Source organism: Hemicordylus capensis, chromosome 3 (genome assembly GCF_027244095.1).
Source record: "Hemicordylus capensis ecotype Gifberg chromosome 3, rHemCap1.1.pri, whole genome shotgun sequence".
In the NCBI taxonomy this organism is placed as follows: Eukaryota; Metazoa; Chordata; class Lepidosauria; order Squamata; family Cordylidae; genus Hemicordylus; species Hemicordylus capensis.
The window spans coordinates 88,998,256-89,013,606 of NC_069659.1; the positions used below are offsets into that span (position 1 = coordinate 88,998,256).

General features: G+C 43.7%; 1 protein-coding gene and 1 long non-coding RNA gene across 3 annotated transcripts; one reads left to right on the forward strand and one right to left on the reverse strand.

Annotated features, from left to right (window-relative positions):
• Positions 1 to 1,492: 1,492 nt before the first annotated feature.
• On the reverse strand, positions 1,493 to 7,403 carry ATP5PO (ATP synthase peripheral stalk subunit OSCP). Of its 2 annotated transcripts, none has more exons than XM_053312719.1 (7): positions 7,289 to 7,403; positions 5,207 to 5,257; positions 4,596 to 4,706; positions 3,714 to 3,843; positions 3,398 to 3,510; positions 2,124 to 2,210; positions 1,493 to 1,688 (listed from the first exon to the last, which is right to left on the reverse strand). In XM_053312719.1, the coding sequence occupies exons 1-7, from the start codon at positions 7,316 to 7,318 to the stop codon at positions 1,575 to 1,577; spliced, it is 636 nt and encodes a 211-aa protein (XP_053168694.1). In that variant the 5' UTR covers positions 7,319 to 7,403; the 3' UTR covers positions 1,493 to 1,574. The 2 variants fall into 2 exon arrangements, with proteins under 2 accessions (XP_053168694.1, XP_053168693.1); XM_053312718.1 differs by lacking the exon at positions 7,289 to 7,403 and adding an exon at positions 6,168 to 6,233.
• On the forward strand, positions 7,373 to 8,339 carry LOC128352277 (uncharacterized). Its single transcript, XR_008320297.1, has 2 exons — positions 7,373 to 7,532; positions 8,064 to 8,339. It is a non-coding gene; the product is annotated as an uncharacterized LOC128352277 (long non-coding RNA).
• The last annotated feature ends 7,012 nt before the right edge of the window (positions 8,340 to 15,351 follow it).

Here is a 15,351-nt window from a genome sequence, read left to right on the forward strand (position 1 = left end):
AGAGTGCTACATACGTGATTGGATAGTTAAGTGTCCATGTGTAAAAATTCAGATGAAAGGATTTCTTCTAGACCACCTTTGTCCTTGAATCACCCACTTCCTTTTTAAAACTTCAGTATAACTTGCTATATTGACAAGCATCTGCATGTATTCTGTCTCAAGGAATGGATTCAGAAATCTGTTACCTCAAATTTCTATTCTTTAAGCCACTTTTGCTGGTATGTTTAACTGATCCCAAGCTAAATATGCATCTGTTACTGTACTAGTAGTCTCTTAGCTACTATCCATGATAAAGTACTTCCACACACATCTATCTTCTTCTTTATATATATTTCTCTAAGGTGTACCCGTTACAAATCCCATGTGTGGCAGCTCTCGTGAAAGTTCGCAAGCAGCTGCCAATTAGTGATGGGGACAAGCAGAAAGAAACTGCTGCCCTGGAGAACAGCCGAGCAGGCAGGGAGAAGTGGTGGCCAGGCTGGCCAGCTGCTGGGTGTGGGGGAGAAGCGGTGGCCGCCAGGCCAGAAAGAAGCAATTGCCTGGCCGCCTGGCCAAGGGAGAACAAACTGGCTGAGGGGAGTGGGGGAGAGAACGAAGTGGGGCTGAAAGGGGGAAGAGAATGACATGAAGATGTGCGGGGGGGGGAGAGAAAGGGAGAACTGGGGACACAGATGTTCAGCTAGTATCTTCTTCTTTATATATATTTTGCTAAGGCATACCCGTGGCAAATCCCATGTGTGTCAGCTCTTGTGAGAGTTCGTGAGCAGAAGCACCCGATTGGTCAGTGGGGATTCCATATGCAGATAGGGAGAAGGAGCCTGTGAGAGCAGAAGCACCATGGTGATTGGGCAATGGGGATTCCATATGTAGATAGGAGGAAGAGGAGGAGCCTGTGATGGTGAAGGTAAGTTAGAATGCAACTGTTACTGGTTGGAAGATATGCTTTGATGTAGAGGAGAAAAGAATCTATATCTATCTATAAAAGGATAGTGAGCAGGGGTGTGCGAACAGAGGGGTCATGAGGAATGAAAGAGCCCCTTCAGGAGATGGAGGCTATCGCTGTAGTATAATCTTAAATACCAAAAAAGGAAACAAAAGAATGTAATCCTTACCCTTAATGGACAACAGCACAGTACAGCTTGTGCTTTAATATAAGGTAGTAAAAAGGAACAAAGGTCTTTCTAGCCATTCATTTCATAGGGGACCACAAATAAGGTTCCTAAACAACTTATTTAATGGTTTTGAAGTGTAGCTAAGAATCCATGCCAGTCTGTAAGGGCAAGTTTGGCAAAGACAAATTCCTCAAGGGCAGATGGCAGAAGCAAAAATGGAATATACGTTTTGTCCCATATAAACATAATTGCCATTTCCAATTTTACAGATACTAGCACCTATCAGCAATCTTATCAAAATCTTCTTATTGCAGGCAAGGGTAAGGACACACTAAACAGAACTAGATCCATAAGTATCAAATCAAGTGCCACCAACACCATTATCTATTTAAGGGGAATCGCTTTTATTGTTTCCATCATATAATTCAAAATGCTTTAGTGAAAAACTTCCAAGGGTGAACTTTAGACAGCCTGTCTCATGACTGAGCTCAGTTTCTGAATCTTGGTCTTGGTAGACATATCAACATATTTATCTCCAATGCTGACAATCATTCCTCCCAAGATTGACGGATCAGTCTAGAAAGACAAGACAAGATTCCCATTTAGACAGCCTATTATTCCCATTAGTCACCTATGTTATAAAGGAAACACTTTTACTGGAGTCTAAATGCACACCTGTTCTAGTTCATCAGATCAGTAGCACTAAGCTGATTTTATGACATGGATAAAGATCTCAAGTGTATTTGCATAGAACAATTTTTGTAGATTGGCCAGAATTCTAACCTTTTAAAAAACCAACAGTTGTAAAGTTACAAGGCAAGATGGGACTTAACTGCCCAATTTGTATTAACTCTATTTGGGAAAGCTCAGTTTTCATTGTTTTGGTTTAGAGAGACTTTTCAAGGACACAAATTGACAAATCCTATTGAGGAGCCCCTTCCTCTATCATTATTTGCAGCTGTTTAGGGGAAATGCATCTGCTTTATGAAACATACAGAGTTGTAGCCATACCTTCACCTCCAGTTTCAGTACCTCTCCTTTAGCTAAGAAGCCGTTTAAGGCTGTTTTCAACTCAGTAAGACTGGCCTCGTCCAAGGGCTAGAATATCCAGACAAAAATAAGAAGTTTTTAAAAGCTGGCAAGCAACACAGTGCAATCTAAAAAACTTGAGGATTAACATACAGCTAGGCAGTGCTGCAAATGTTAGGAAACAGATCGTATGAAGAATACAGTATGTAGAAGTTGAAGCTTAGCCTGCAGCATTTTCCAGATAAAAAGTATTTTAATACTTTAAATTCTGAAGTGTTTTAAGATAGGAGAGGGACCTGAACCAAGATCTACTAAGTAATTTCTAAGACATTTCTCTTTTAAGTTACTATGCTTCAATCTAATAAGGACAAAGGGAGCCTCTCATCACTTTCAACACTAGAAACTGGAGGTAAGACTATCTCCTTGTCTCCTCTTTCCCTTCTTCCATTTTGCTATCCTACCTGACTAACAACCCCACCCCCACTTTTTGGGGTGTGTTAGCACAAAGGCACCTTTCAAAGTGGTGATTGTCTTATATTTTGCAGAGGGAGAGCATCTGGCCTATTCAACCTGAGTACAGCATTCTTCCAATGGCGGTTGCTGGTGTCTCCCTTGTGTTTAATCTTGGACTGTAACCCTTTTGGGGAGAAGGAATCACTTTATCATTGCTCTTTTTCTATGTAAACCACTTTTGAGCACTTTTGTTGAAAAGTTGTATATGAATTTTTGTAATAGTAGTATATAAATCAGAAGATTTAGAATGCTAATTAAATTTGAAACTCTGAAAGAATGCTTAGACTAGGACTATTAGTTAATAGATAAACAAAGCTCAAGCAACTTCATGGAGGATAAGTATAATGCAGTTATTACCCAGCATGAAAGGTACCAGTCTTATCCTAGAACATGACTGTTTGCCTATCTAAAATTAGGAAGACAAAGTGAAGGGCGGGGGGGACCACACAAGCTGTTTGCCAGCTATTTAGAGAGAGTACATGAAGAATGCATGAACAGGCAAAGCAAACCATGGTCACATAAGGAGCAAATAGATGTAACGGTTCATTCCGATGCAACTGCTGTGGCTGATAATCAAAAAAGAAATCACTGAGGTACTGGTGAAGAGTGAAATGTGCTTTGCAAACATGGTATTTTGTATTTTTTTATTTATATAACACAACCCAGCCGACGACTGTTTATAAAACAATTAAAAGTTACACAAAATATCTAAGGAGAGTCTATCTTCCACGACATTTGCTTACCTTAGCAGTGGTAACAGAGCACAGCACTTCTCCACGATATGCACTCATGATCTTACCAAACGCAGAAATTACACCTGGAGTGTAACGCAATCGACCATTTTCAGCAAGGACATCTTGAAGAACAAAAGATTTCAAGGGGTTAGTAGCATTAATGCACAAAGTGTACGAAACATGTAATGGAAGAGCATATTACAAAGACAGACTCTAATGTAAACTACATTAAAAAGGCAACTTGTACTGTCAATTATTCAAAGTACAAGACTAGTTGAACCTAATCTACACCTTTGCAATTATCCACGAAGAGATGATTACTTACTGATTAAGTTGACAGTGATAGGCGACATCTTTTCTTTAACTAAAGCATCATTCACAGTCTTTCGCTTCACCGCAATCTTTACGTGAGGGTTCAAGACGATGGCAGATAGTTTAGGTTCCCTCATAAGTGCCTAGAATAGTAACAACAAAAGTATCTCGGTCAAAACCCAGACTGCTCTGCAGGCTGGCGCACAGCCTGCAGAGGCGCACAGCATCTTCAGCACTGGCGCACAGCATCTTCAGACAGCTGCTGGGGCCCCAGCACCCTCATAAGTTCACTGTTAACACCAGTCTCCATCCCCCAAAGGCTTTGGCTTGGAGCTTCTCTAGGCAAATTCAATACAACATGAGCAGCAACCTTTGATGCAGGGGGGAGAACCAGCAGATGGGGATACTGCAAGAGCCACTAACTGACCCAACAATGTAGACAGCCCCACTCTTGTCTCCAAGTTGATGAAATGCAGTTGCCTTCCCAGAAACCCTGGGTATCTTGCAAATGCTCAAAGGCCACCTATGTGGTTTGCCATGATATTTCAAAGGCAAGCCACACAGACACACTAAGCTTCCATGCTCGTGCAAGATATCCAAGGCTTTTGGGGAAGGCGGTGTGTCTTTGTTGCATCATTGGGCCAGCTGCTACTCCCCAAGGCTCTCTCCCAGACTTCTGGTTCTCCTCTCAGTATCAGGGGATGCCACTCTATCTGCTCACTTCATGTCTGGAAGCCAGAGAAGAGTTTGAGGAGGAAGATGAAGATGGACAGAACCCCCTCCCCATCCTATCTAAGGCAAACTAAAAGGACGAAACAGAACCATCTCCAAATATAAACTCAACATTTAATACATAGTAAAAGGGGTAAAATTGGTCTGTATAAAGTCTTATTACCGATACTCGACTCAGTTCTTTTTCTATCTGGTCCAACTTTTTCTGTTTAGAAGCAGCAGAGTAGAGTGCAGTGGCATATCGGCCTTCCAATCCATAGACTTGGATCGGGGGCTTCAGAGGGGGAAAAAACACAAAACGAAAATCATGAGGATTAGCACAAAAGACAAAATTTATGCTGGATAAATTGTCTAAGCACAGTACAACGCATACCCAGTGGTGTTTTTTTTTTTTTTTGCCCTTTGTGGCCTGGGAGACAGGAATAGGATGCTCTTCTTATAAAATACAAGCCCAAAAAACCTCTGAGTGCATGTAATTGGTGGTGAGGTGATAGGGATCCTGGTGAAGACAACCAGAACCTCCCAGTATAAAATACACGTGTGTATCATTTCTGTATATGTAAACATTATGCAAAGTTACTCAAATATATGTCTTATTAATATACATCTCATTTAGTATTTTTAATCAAAGTTTCTTAAGAAGTGACAGTAATTAAGAAAATTTACTTCCCATGTAAACAGGGCCAAATATCCATCCTATAACTACCTAATTTACATTTAAAAGCTTTGGTGCAATTCATCACTGCAATGAAAAAAAACATTAAGCAAAGTTACCTGCACCAATTTTGTAACTGGCCTGACCAGAGAGGTGCTGAAGTGACGCACCTACAAAAAGAAAGAATTGTCATTTAAGTTCTTTTTAGAAAAGAAATAGAAACAATCCATATGTGCTCACATAAGATGTAAGCCCTTCAGTGATCAGAGCGCAAGACTAGTAAGCCAATCTTAAGTGCATTGACCTATATCCAAACTGAATTACACATGGGGAGTGCTTCTACATAGAGGGCCATGGTTATTTTCAGTGATACCCCCTCGGCATCTGCCTGTGCCTCCCAAAATATGTCTGAGAGGGGTGTGAGATTCTCAGGGACATATTTTTTAGGGAAGCATAGCTGGCTGTGTAGAGTGAAGAGAAGGGATCAACAACAGTTGCCTCTTCTCTCCGTGCTCACACAGAAGCAGACGTGTTCCACACACACCGTTGTTTGTAACTATTGATTTATATTGTAACTATATTTGTAACTACTGATTTATATTGGAACAAACAGGCTCTGCTTTCAAAGGATTGTCTTAAGGATTAGGTGTAAAAATCAGTAAATCTTGTTATTGACTTGTACACTTTCCCATTCATTCTCATCTTATGTAAGTTACATCAAGGCACACAGAAACCTCAAGTACCCTTTTACCTTTTAACAGGAGACATTTCAGCAGCTCTGTCAGTTGAGCAAAATATTCCAACTAAGACAGACAGTAAATCTGGTTATCGGCACTGTTTTCCAAGCACATGGCAAAAGGAAGCAACAAGAATAGCCATGTCCTTACTACCAAGTAGCCTTAGCAAACTCAAGAAAATACTGGTGTTGTACCCAAAATTTCACCACACATCAGTCAATTCTGGTTACAGTGAGCAAGTAAAATTAAACAGAAGCCAAATTATACAAGGATTAGGCTATATGCAGAACCCCCCACCCATACAGTAACTTCTCAGAATCTTTGGCTGGTGAAAGTCTGTTACCTGTCTTCTGACTGGAAAGGGACACACAGTGTAGTGCTCTAACACATGCATTGGCTTCTACTGTGAACACAATTCGAAGCTCTGGTTCTGACTCCTAGAGTTCTAAACAGCTGGGATGCGACACCTTACATATTCTTAAGGCTCTTTCCTAATAGTACCAAAATAAAAAGATAAACACTGCACAGAAAGAGGAATTCTGGGCAGCTGCACACAAAACACATGTTAGGAACATAGGAAGCTGCCATATACTGAGTCAGACCATTGGTCTATCTAGCTCCGTATTTACACAGACTGGCAGCAGCTTCTCCAAGCTTGCAGGCAGGAATCTCTCTCAGCCCTATCTTGGAGATGCCAGGGAGGGAACTTGGAACCTAGATGCTCTTCTCAGAGCAGCTCCATCCCCTGAGGGGAATATCTTACAGTGCTCATAATCAAGTCTCCCTTTCATATACAGCCAGGGCAGACCCTGCTTAGCTAAGGGGACAAGTCATGTCTGTTACCACAAGACCAGCTCTCCTCTCACTCCCCTCCCGCCCCACAACAAGGATCCCCAAGTGCCCAAATAAGTGCAGTCACTGTGTGTAACACACACACTCTCTCTCTCTCTCTGATCAGCTTCCAGCATCCTCTTCTGTGTTTCTCAGGTTGCTTTCATCTCTTGTAGTAAGGAAACCCCCGCAGGTTCCCAGGAAAACCCTCAAACTTGGCTGTCACCCCCAGGTGAGGCCTGGGGGGGGTGGTATAAGTAGCAAAACCAAAGGGACAAGGACAACAGCCGAATGATAACAGGAAGCTGCCGTATACCGAGTCAGACCCATGGCCCACCCAGGGCAGTGTTGTCTACAATAACTGGCAGCGGCAGCAGCCTCCAGGGTTTCAGGGGGTGTCTTTCCCAGCTCTCGTCACAGATAGCACGAAGCGAACCTGTGTTGCAAGCGACCAGGCAACAAGAAACGATGCTTGCTAGTTGCTCTCAAGTTCCTACATCGCCTCCGACATTAACGAAGCCCCTCATTGCATGCGCGACCCACTCTCACAGCCATGGCTGCAATGCACCTGGCCCCAGAAACATCTTTTCCGCAAAAGGGCCACCGTCTACCTCTCACGGCTTCACCGATTACCTTCTGACACAAGCCCACGGCCGCCGCCATCTTCTTCTCCTCTAGGTCAAAACGAGCCCGTTCCTGTCCGGCCGGTGAGAAGGACGCATGCGTAAAGATTCGGCGCAAAGCATGCTGGAAGATGGCTTTCTGGGAATTGTAGTTTCTTAGGGCTAATCTCCAGGAGTGGGTTATTTAAAAAGGGCGAAGTGGGGAGATGGGATTTTGCATCGAGGGAAGAGGAGTGTGTGCGTGTGTGAGTGAGGTGGGGAGTATGTATTTGATGTTCTTTCTTATAAATCTTGCAGTGGTGTGACTCCGAGGCATGTAGTTTCCCACCCAAAGCTTCCCACTTCCCCCAACCATGCTGAGAATGCAAAACTGCGGCTGTGTATGAAAGAAGCATAAACATTTTTGAAGATGTGAAACGCAGCTTTATGACTTGGTAGCTGAAGTCATAACCTGCCTCTTCAGTTGAACCTATTTAAAAGAGGCAAAAGCAAAACAGTCCTCGTCATGTGTGTGTGGTATACAGATTGCGAATGCAGGGACGGTTGATCCACTTTTCTTTTCTGTTCTTTCCTGTTGCTTTGGTGTTTTTGTTTTTAAGGAAAGTTAACACGACCTTTGTGCTACCATTATGTTTGTCATTCCTCTTTAGTATTTTTGGGATTATATTTAATTTAATTTAAAACTGTGATTTATAGATCATGTTTCTGGGGGGTTAGGGGGACTCTACTAATTAATTTTCCCCGAGGAAATCTGTTTTCCTAAAGCCTTTCCTATCTCTTCTTAGAAACAAGAAAAGAGCAAGTGAAGGATTCTAAGAGCTGGATCTCCAGTTATTAAGGAGACTTGACTCATCAACCCTCTTGTGCTTAACGCATACAAAAAGCTTTTTGGATAACCTGAACTTTTACTGTATTCTCCAATTTCTTATTATTTTATTTATTTATTTACTATTTAGCACATTTATATGCCTCCTAAAACTTGTGTCTCGGGGCAGTTTGCAGTAAAATAGAAATTAAAACAAAATTAAAATGTTGAAACATTAAAAAAATTTAAAATTTAACATAGTGTCAAATTTAATTAAACATCTAATTAAAAGCCTGTGTGTAATGTAAATCTAATTTACATTACACACTGGGTGAACAAATGTGTCTTAAATGCCTTTTAAAAAGTTTTCAGAGACTGGGAGGCTCTTATTTCAGTAGGGAGAGCATTCCAAAACCCAGGGGCAGCAACCGAGGAAGCCCACCCCGAGTAGCCACCAGATGAGCTGGTGGCAACTGCAGATGAACCTCTCCAGATGATCTCGATGGCCAGTGGGGCTCATGGCGGAAAAGACATTCTCTTAAACACCCAGGGCCTACACTGTTTAGGGCTTTATAGGTTATAACCAGCACCTTGCATTTTGTCCGGAAATCTATTGGCAGCTAGTGTAGCTCTTTCAATACAGGGGTGATATGGTCTCTCTGAGATGACGAAGACACTGCCACATTCTGTACCAACTGCAGTTTCCGGACTACGTACAAAGGCAGCCCCACACAAAGCACATTGCAGTAGTCAGTTCTGGAGGTTACCAGCAGATGTACCTCTGTTCTGAGGTTGTTCATCTCAAGAAACTGACGCAGCTGGCATTTCAGCTGAAGCTGATAGCACCTCTGGCTAGGGATGTGCACGGAACCAGGTGGGGGTGGTTCAATGGTGGGGAGGTGTGATCCCCGCCACTATAAGGGGGGCAGCGTACTTCCCTGCCACCCCGTTAGCTCTTTGGCCGAAAGTAGCTCGGCGGGCACACAAGTGCCAGCTACTTCTGGCCAGAAAGCAAATGGGGTTGCAGGGAAGTACATTGCCACCCCGTAGGACATTTAAAATACTGGGCAGCAGTGAGAGGAAGGTGGATGGAGGAGTATGCGCACCCTCCCCCACGCTTAAAGGAACCCCCCCAGTGTCCAAACCTGTTTGGAGGCCCATAAAAGGGTCTCAAAAGAGGTTTGTTCACATCCCTACCTCTGGCTACTGCCTCAGCCTTTGAACACCAGGGAGAGGTGTGGATCCAGAAGCACTCCCAAACTGTGTACCTATTCCTTCTGGGGACGTGTGACCCCATCCAGAACCGGCAGAATCATATCCTGAGTTCTGACCCTGCACAATAAGTACCTCCGTCTTATCTAGATTCAGTCTCAGTTTGCTATCCCTCATCCAGCCCATCACTGTCTCCAGGCAGGCACTTACGGAGGTTATGCTTTCTCCTAGTGATGTTGACTTGGAGAAATAGATTTGGGTGTCATCAGCACACGGATAACACCCTGCAACAAATCTCCTGATGATCTCTCCCAGCGGTTTCATGAAGATGTTAAACAACATTGGAAACAATATGGAGCCCTGAGGGACACCATATGAAAATTCAGGTTTTGAAGAGCTACAGTCCCCAAGGGACACCATCTGGAATCTGCCTGAGGTAGGAGCGGAACCACTGCAAAGCAGTGCCTCCCGCCCCCCATCCCCCTCAGAGGCTCCAGAAGGCTACTATGGTCGATAGTATTGAAAGCCACCAAGAGATCCAAAAGGACTAAGAGTTACACTCCATTACCAGTGAATTACCAGTTCATTGCCTTCAGAGTATTTTATAATTTATCAAAGAAACAGAATGCTGAGTTGTTTCCTGAATCCTTACTTGCAGTTCAAGATAGAGGGGTGTGGGTAGGTACAGGGTGTGGTGTGTACACACACACATGCATATACACATGCACATTAGATTTCTACATAAATATTAATCAAAGGTACAAGCATATATTAACCAACAACATTCTATTTACCTATACTAATGTATAAATCGGATATTGGGGAGAAATGAAGACTGAATTAGGAATCTAGAATCTAACAAAATCAAAGTATAGTTAAGGTGGAATGTCGCTCCCCATGACATCAATGCTATGTTGGTGCAACTGTGGTGTCGTGCCCTATAGATCGACTATGCCAGTCTTTTGTCAGGCTTTGCCAGTATACGTAAATGTATTTAGTAGGCTTGCCTAGTAGCAATATTGTTCTAGTCCAATGTGCATTATGTTGCCTATCACTGGAAACATGGTGCGTGTTCTGCTTCCTTTGATGATGTATGGTAGTTATCAGCAGACAACACAAACATGGCTGCAACAGCAAGTGATGACTTGCATGTATGAATGAGCCACCACATATAATTTCAGATTGCTTACTTTGCATTATATCATCAATGCTTTCCAGTGAGTCCTTTCACACATTCAGTTATTCAACATTAAGTGTTGAACAATCACATGTATATGTGCTTCATCTCAAGTGAGGGAAGGAGATCTGGTCTTGTAGCGAGCATGAATTGCCCCCTTTGCTAAGCAGGGTGTGCCCTGTTTTGCATTTGAAAGGGAGACTACATGCGTGAGCACTGTAAGATATACCCCTTAGGAGATGGGTCTGCTCTGGGAAGAACACCTGCATACTTGCATGCAGAAGGTTCCAAGTTCCCTCCCTGGCATCTCCAAAATAGGGCTTAGAGAGATGCTTGCCTGCAACCTTCGAGAAGCCGCTGACTGGGTAGACAGTACTGAGCTAGAAGGACCAATGGTTTGACTCGGTAGAAAGCATCTTCCTGTGTGATGTACATGCATGTATGGTCAGTACATCTTCACTTGCATTCACCCAGATAAACTCACAAAAACTATCATCATCCAGGACTGAAGTGAAAATACTGATATCCTGACTGCATTTACTTGAGAAAGTCCCATTAAAATTAAAAGGACAAGTTAGGCATGTAAATTTAGTCAGAATATCAGCCGCTGTCTTTATGTAAAGTGCTTTTTCCCTTGCCAGAGTAAGATGAATTCTTCCCCACTCCTCAGGATGTTATGCAGGTATACAGTAAGTAGGGATAAGGGATCCCCCCCCCCCACCAATGAACATGAGTGGAGAGGGGAAGGAGAATCTCCTTTGCTCCTTATAGCCATCCCTTGCCTGTGCCCCCTGTACATGCTTTTACCAGGTTATTTGATCCAGGGGTTGCTGCCATGCCTGTCATCAATCCAGTGAAGCAGAGGGTCCCTACCAGACCAGCCTTTCCCGTACAAGCATATATTAACCAACAACATTCAGTTGGAAACAAAACTTCAGTTGGACACCAGCAAGTTGTTTATCCATGCCTCAGTCAACCTAAGACCTCGTTTTCATTGGGAAATACTTTGGTCTTCATTTCTGTAATTTGTGCTGAAAGTTTATGCTTGTATTGTTGGATTAAATATAGTTTTGTTGTTATATTGTAAGAGATTGTGGAGTCCAATTAACTAAAAAGCAGGGCTTTTAAATATTAATCATATTAATCATCATAAATATTAATCATTTATGGCCTGCAGCTACAGCATTAACAAGCAATGATGTATTGTTTGGGGACTTTAATGTGGAGGGGGCAAAGAGAAAGGTTTGGAGAGCAGTGAAACAGAATGCAGAAGGTTTTGGTTGTGGGGGGAAGTGTTGGTGGTTGTTTGAGTTACAGCCTGTCTTAACCTTCCATGCCAGCCTAATAAGTGGCAACCCCCTCCTTCCCTGTTGGGAGGGTGCTGGTGCCAGTGTGTGTCCAATGCGCATGCGCTAATTGTGGAATAATTTAGGAGAGGGACTTTGGACTGCCTTGCTATCCCTTCAAATAGCTTTCTTGGCTTTTTGCGTTTCTGCAGCTTGGACAATGCAAATGGCACAAGGGATGCACTGAGCACTAGATGTTGCTGTTGCTACAGACTAAGAACCTTGACTTCTGAAGAAACAATTTGGAGAATGACATTGCTGTAATAACTTAGTTTTGATGTTGCACAGCAGGTTTGTTTAACAGGCCAAATTCAGTATTTGAACCTAGTACATATATACATATACAAGGGGTAATTGTGTGCATGGGGGTGCTCGTGCAGGGGTGCAGACTTTTGTAAAACCTAGGAGTCAATGAAATTGTACAGAAGCCATCTTAAAGGTAAAAAGATGGACACCTGAGCGTGCTAGTGAGAGAAGAGCTCCTGTTCTTGATGTATTCTGGTCTCCGTAATAAGGAGGCAGCAAATCCTACAGGTGCTGAGAAAAGTGACAATCGTTAAACTAACATTTCCTCAGAGGCAACTTGAAGATAAATGCAAACAGTATGATCCAAAAAGGTAAGCACCAGCACTTTGAACTGAGCCTAGAAGAGCACAAACAACCTGTGCAGTTGCCACAAAAGAGGTTGAATATGTTATTGTCTCCCTCTCCATATTCATCCAGAGGCAGACAGCTGCAGCTTCTAAGTTGTCTTCAAGGGCTGCCCCACCTAGAGTGCATTACAGTAGTCAGTCCTTTGAGGGTAACCTTCAAAAGAGTTATTATTAAAATGTTTTTAGATTAGTAGCAAGCTAGGCTGTGTCACTCACCACCATAACGTCCCATCAGAACCAGCCCTTACCCGCCCCACGTGTCTACAAACGAAAACCTAATTTGTAGTGCGTTCATGAACACAGCGGATTGTTCACTACGCCATGTCCCCACAAGCCACTTGTATGAGGTTGCACCCTCACCAGGGTATTCTTTATCAAAATAATATAGATGCATGATTTCTTTGCAGAGCAGCTGTTGAAAATAATCCACTTTTGCTGCTGTTACCAGTTTGATTTATCCATCTATCTATATAAAATGCTTAGGTGATCCATGGCAAGCCCTGCCCATGCAGTGCTAAGTGCATGCGTGGTGAGAGAGAGCTGGGGCAGCATGATGGCAGTGGTTGAAGCAGGCAGTGAAGAGGGCAGGGGAACTGGCGGCGGGGGGGGCAGCACTGCCTTTCAGCTGACCAGAGCGCCAAGAGCTCTGCCGCCTTCCTGGGAAACTTTGGTGTTGGAGGCGCTTGGCCTACGCTGCCGGGCTGCCAGCTGGTGGGCTCCAGGCCTGCCTCTGCGGAGATGTCTAAGGGCCCTTTGCCACCACTCCAGTTTACCAAGGACGGCAGTGGCAGCGTCACCATTGTGGGTGGGGGCTTCTCTCTGCTGCAGCAGCTCAGTGGGGCACCTGACCAGGAATAAGGAGGAGGAGCAGCAGGGTGGGGGAGGAGGGAGGCCCAACGTGGAGGCGGCTCTGCCACCGCTGCTGCCATCCTCGGGAAACTGGAGCAATGGGAAAGATGCAGGGAGAACTAGCACACAGATGCTCTGTGCTGGTCCAGCGAGTTTATTTGTAATGCTTAGTCCATGCTGATATTTCTACAGGCTGCTCAACAGTGATCAGGGAAATACTTTCCTGTCAAAAGAGGTATACAACGGTGGAAAACAAAAACCAACCTCCCACTGAATCTTAATAATTCTAGACCAGTCTCACATGCCACTGTAAACATGTCATATTTGTCTTAAGCCAGTGGGATTTCTCCAGAGAAGGGGTTCTGCATGTAAGTTTGGGTACATGCATCCCAAGGTGAATCGCCTAGATGACAGGAGCTGGTGCAGATCTGTTTGTAGGACTGTGTGTATCATTGTTTCTATATTATTTATAAAAACATTATAACCCATTTTTCCTCTCCATATGGAGATGCCCTTACAATCAAGTTATAACATCAATACAGATTTTTAAAAAACAGTAAAACCTAAAACAGCAACAACAAAACACAAGAAATAACCAGGAACAAGAAATAACCAGGAACATCAAAAGCTGGTCAAAACAGGTCTTGAATTGTTTGTGGATCATTGTTAAAATGGGAACTGATTGAACCTCGCATGGCAAGAAATTCAACAGGCTGGGCGCCACAATGAAAGAGTCCTCTCATAAGTTACGATTAAATTGGAAGAGCTGTTCGGAATCAGCTCTTGAGGAGAAAGGTCTCAGACCAGGAAAGGCAGCAAAGACAGCAAGCAAATATATAAATAAATAAAGAAAAAAACAAAAGAAAGGACAAGCTAAATTTGTTAGGGCTAGTCTTTTCTAGGGTTTGATTTCTGGCTGGCTAGAGGTTTGTGTTTTTGACAGGGCAGTCTTTGGGTGGGGGGTTAGCTTCAGGTGAGTCACAGAGCTTGTGGGAGGGGCTACATTCTTGCATTGCCTCAGTTTGGAAGCAGCTCTTGAGAAGACAATGCTCAGACCAGAGGAACTTTGCTGTCTAGAACTCTACAAATAGGAGTTTGCAAACAGATGAAGTTTAGCGGGGAAGTGTGTGGGGAGGCACAGAAAGTTTATCACAAAGGAGACACTCAGCATGAGGAGAAGATCAGTACTACTCAACCACCTTTGTAAGTTTCCTGGCAGACAGAGCTTAAAAACTTTATTTAGCTGACAACTGCATCTATGACCCAGCTTTCAAGTAAAAAAGCTTTATACATTCTAAATAGCCAATAAGACCAGTTATGAAGGTATAATGCCAGCAGGGGAGGGGTTGCTGCCCAGTGTATTGCGTAGAGTTTTGCATGTATGACTATCTGCTCAATGGGCATATATTGTGGGTATGCACTCAGTGCAAAGAGCTTCTGGCTCTCAGAGAACAAGTTTGTTCCCTCAAAGCCAAGGTGACTGACCTCGAGAAGCTCAGGGAGGCAGAGAGGGATGTGGGTGAGACCCTCAGGGATGTGATAGAGGCATTCTCCTCTCATGCTGACAGCTGCTCTGCTGTCAGAGAGAATGAGGGATCTCAGGGAATGAGGCTATCAGTCTAAGGAAGAGGGGCATGTTCCCTTAGAAGGGACCCTTCCCTTGAGTGATGCGCCCATATCCTCTTGGATACTCCTCTGGGAGTTGGGGGGCTCCCAGTAGTGGTGATTCAGTCATTAGGGACATAAAGAGATGGGTTTGTGACCCATGTGTAGACCACATGGTGACTTGCCCACCTGGTGCAAAGGTTGCAGACATCAGGAGGCATCTAGATAGGCAATGTGAAGGAGGAGTCAGCTGTTGTGGTGCATGTCAGCTGTCATGGTGCACCAACGATATTGAGAAATAGAGTTGGGAGGTTCTGGAAGACAAATTTAGGCAGCTAGGTAGCATATTGAAGTCCAGAACCCCCAGGGTAGCATTCTCTGAAGTGCTACCTGCTCCATGCACAGTGCCAGGGAGACAGGAGGAGC

What these genes read in the sequence shown, in the direction of transcription:
- ATP5PO (XM_053312718.1), bottom strand. Translation starts at nt 6,218, where the DNA reads ATGCATGTGTTAGAGCACTACACTGTGTGTCCCTTTCCAGTCAGAAGA. An exon ending in CAGTTACAAAATTGGTGCAG is followed by an intron (nt 4,707 to 5,206) that starts GTAACTTTGCTT and finishes CCCCCTCTGAAG; the next exon opens with CCCCCGATCCAAGTCTATGG. An exon ending in TATCACTGTCAACTTAATCA is followed by an intron (nt 3,511 to 3,713) that starts GTAAGTAATCAT and finishes TTGTTCTTCAAG; the next exon opens with ATGTCCTTGCTGAAAATGGT.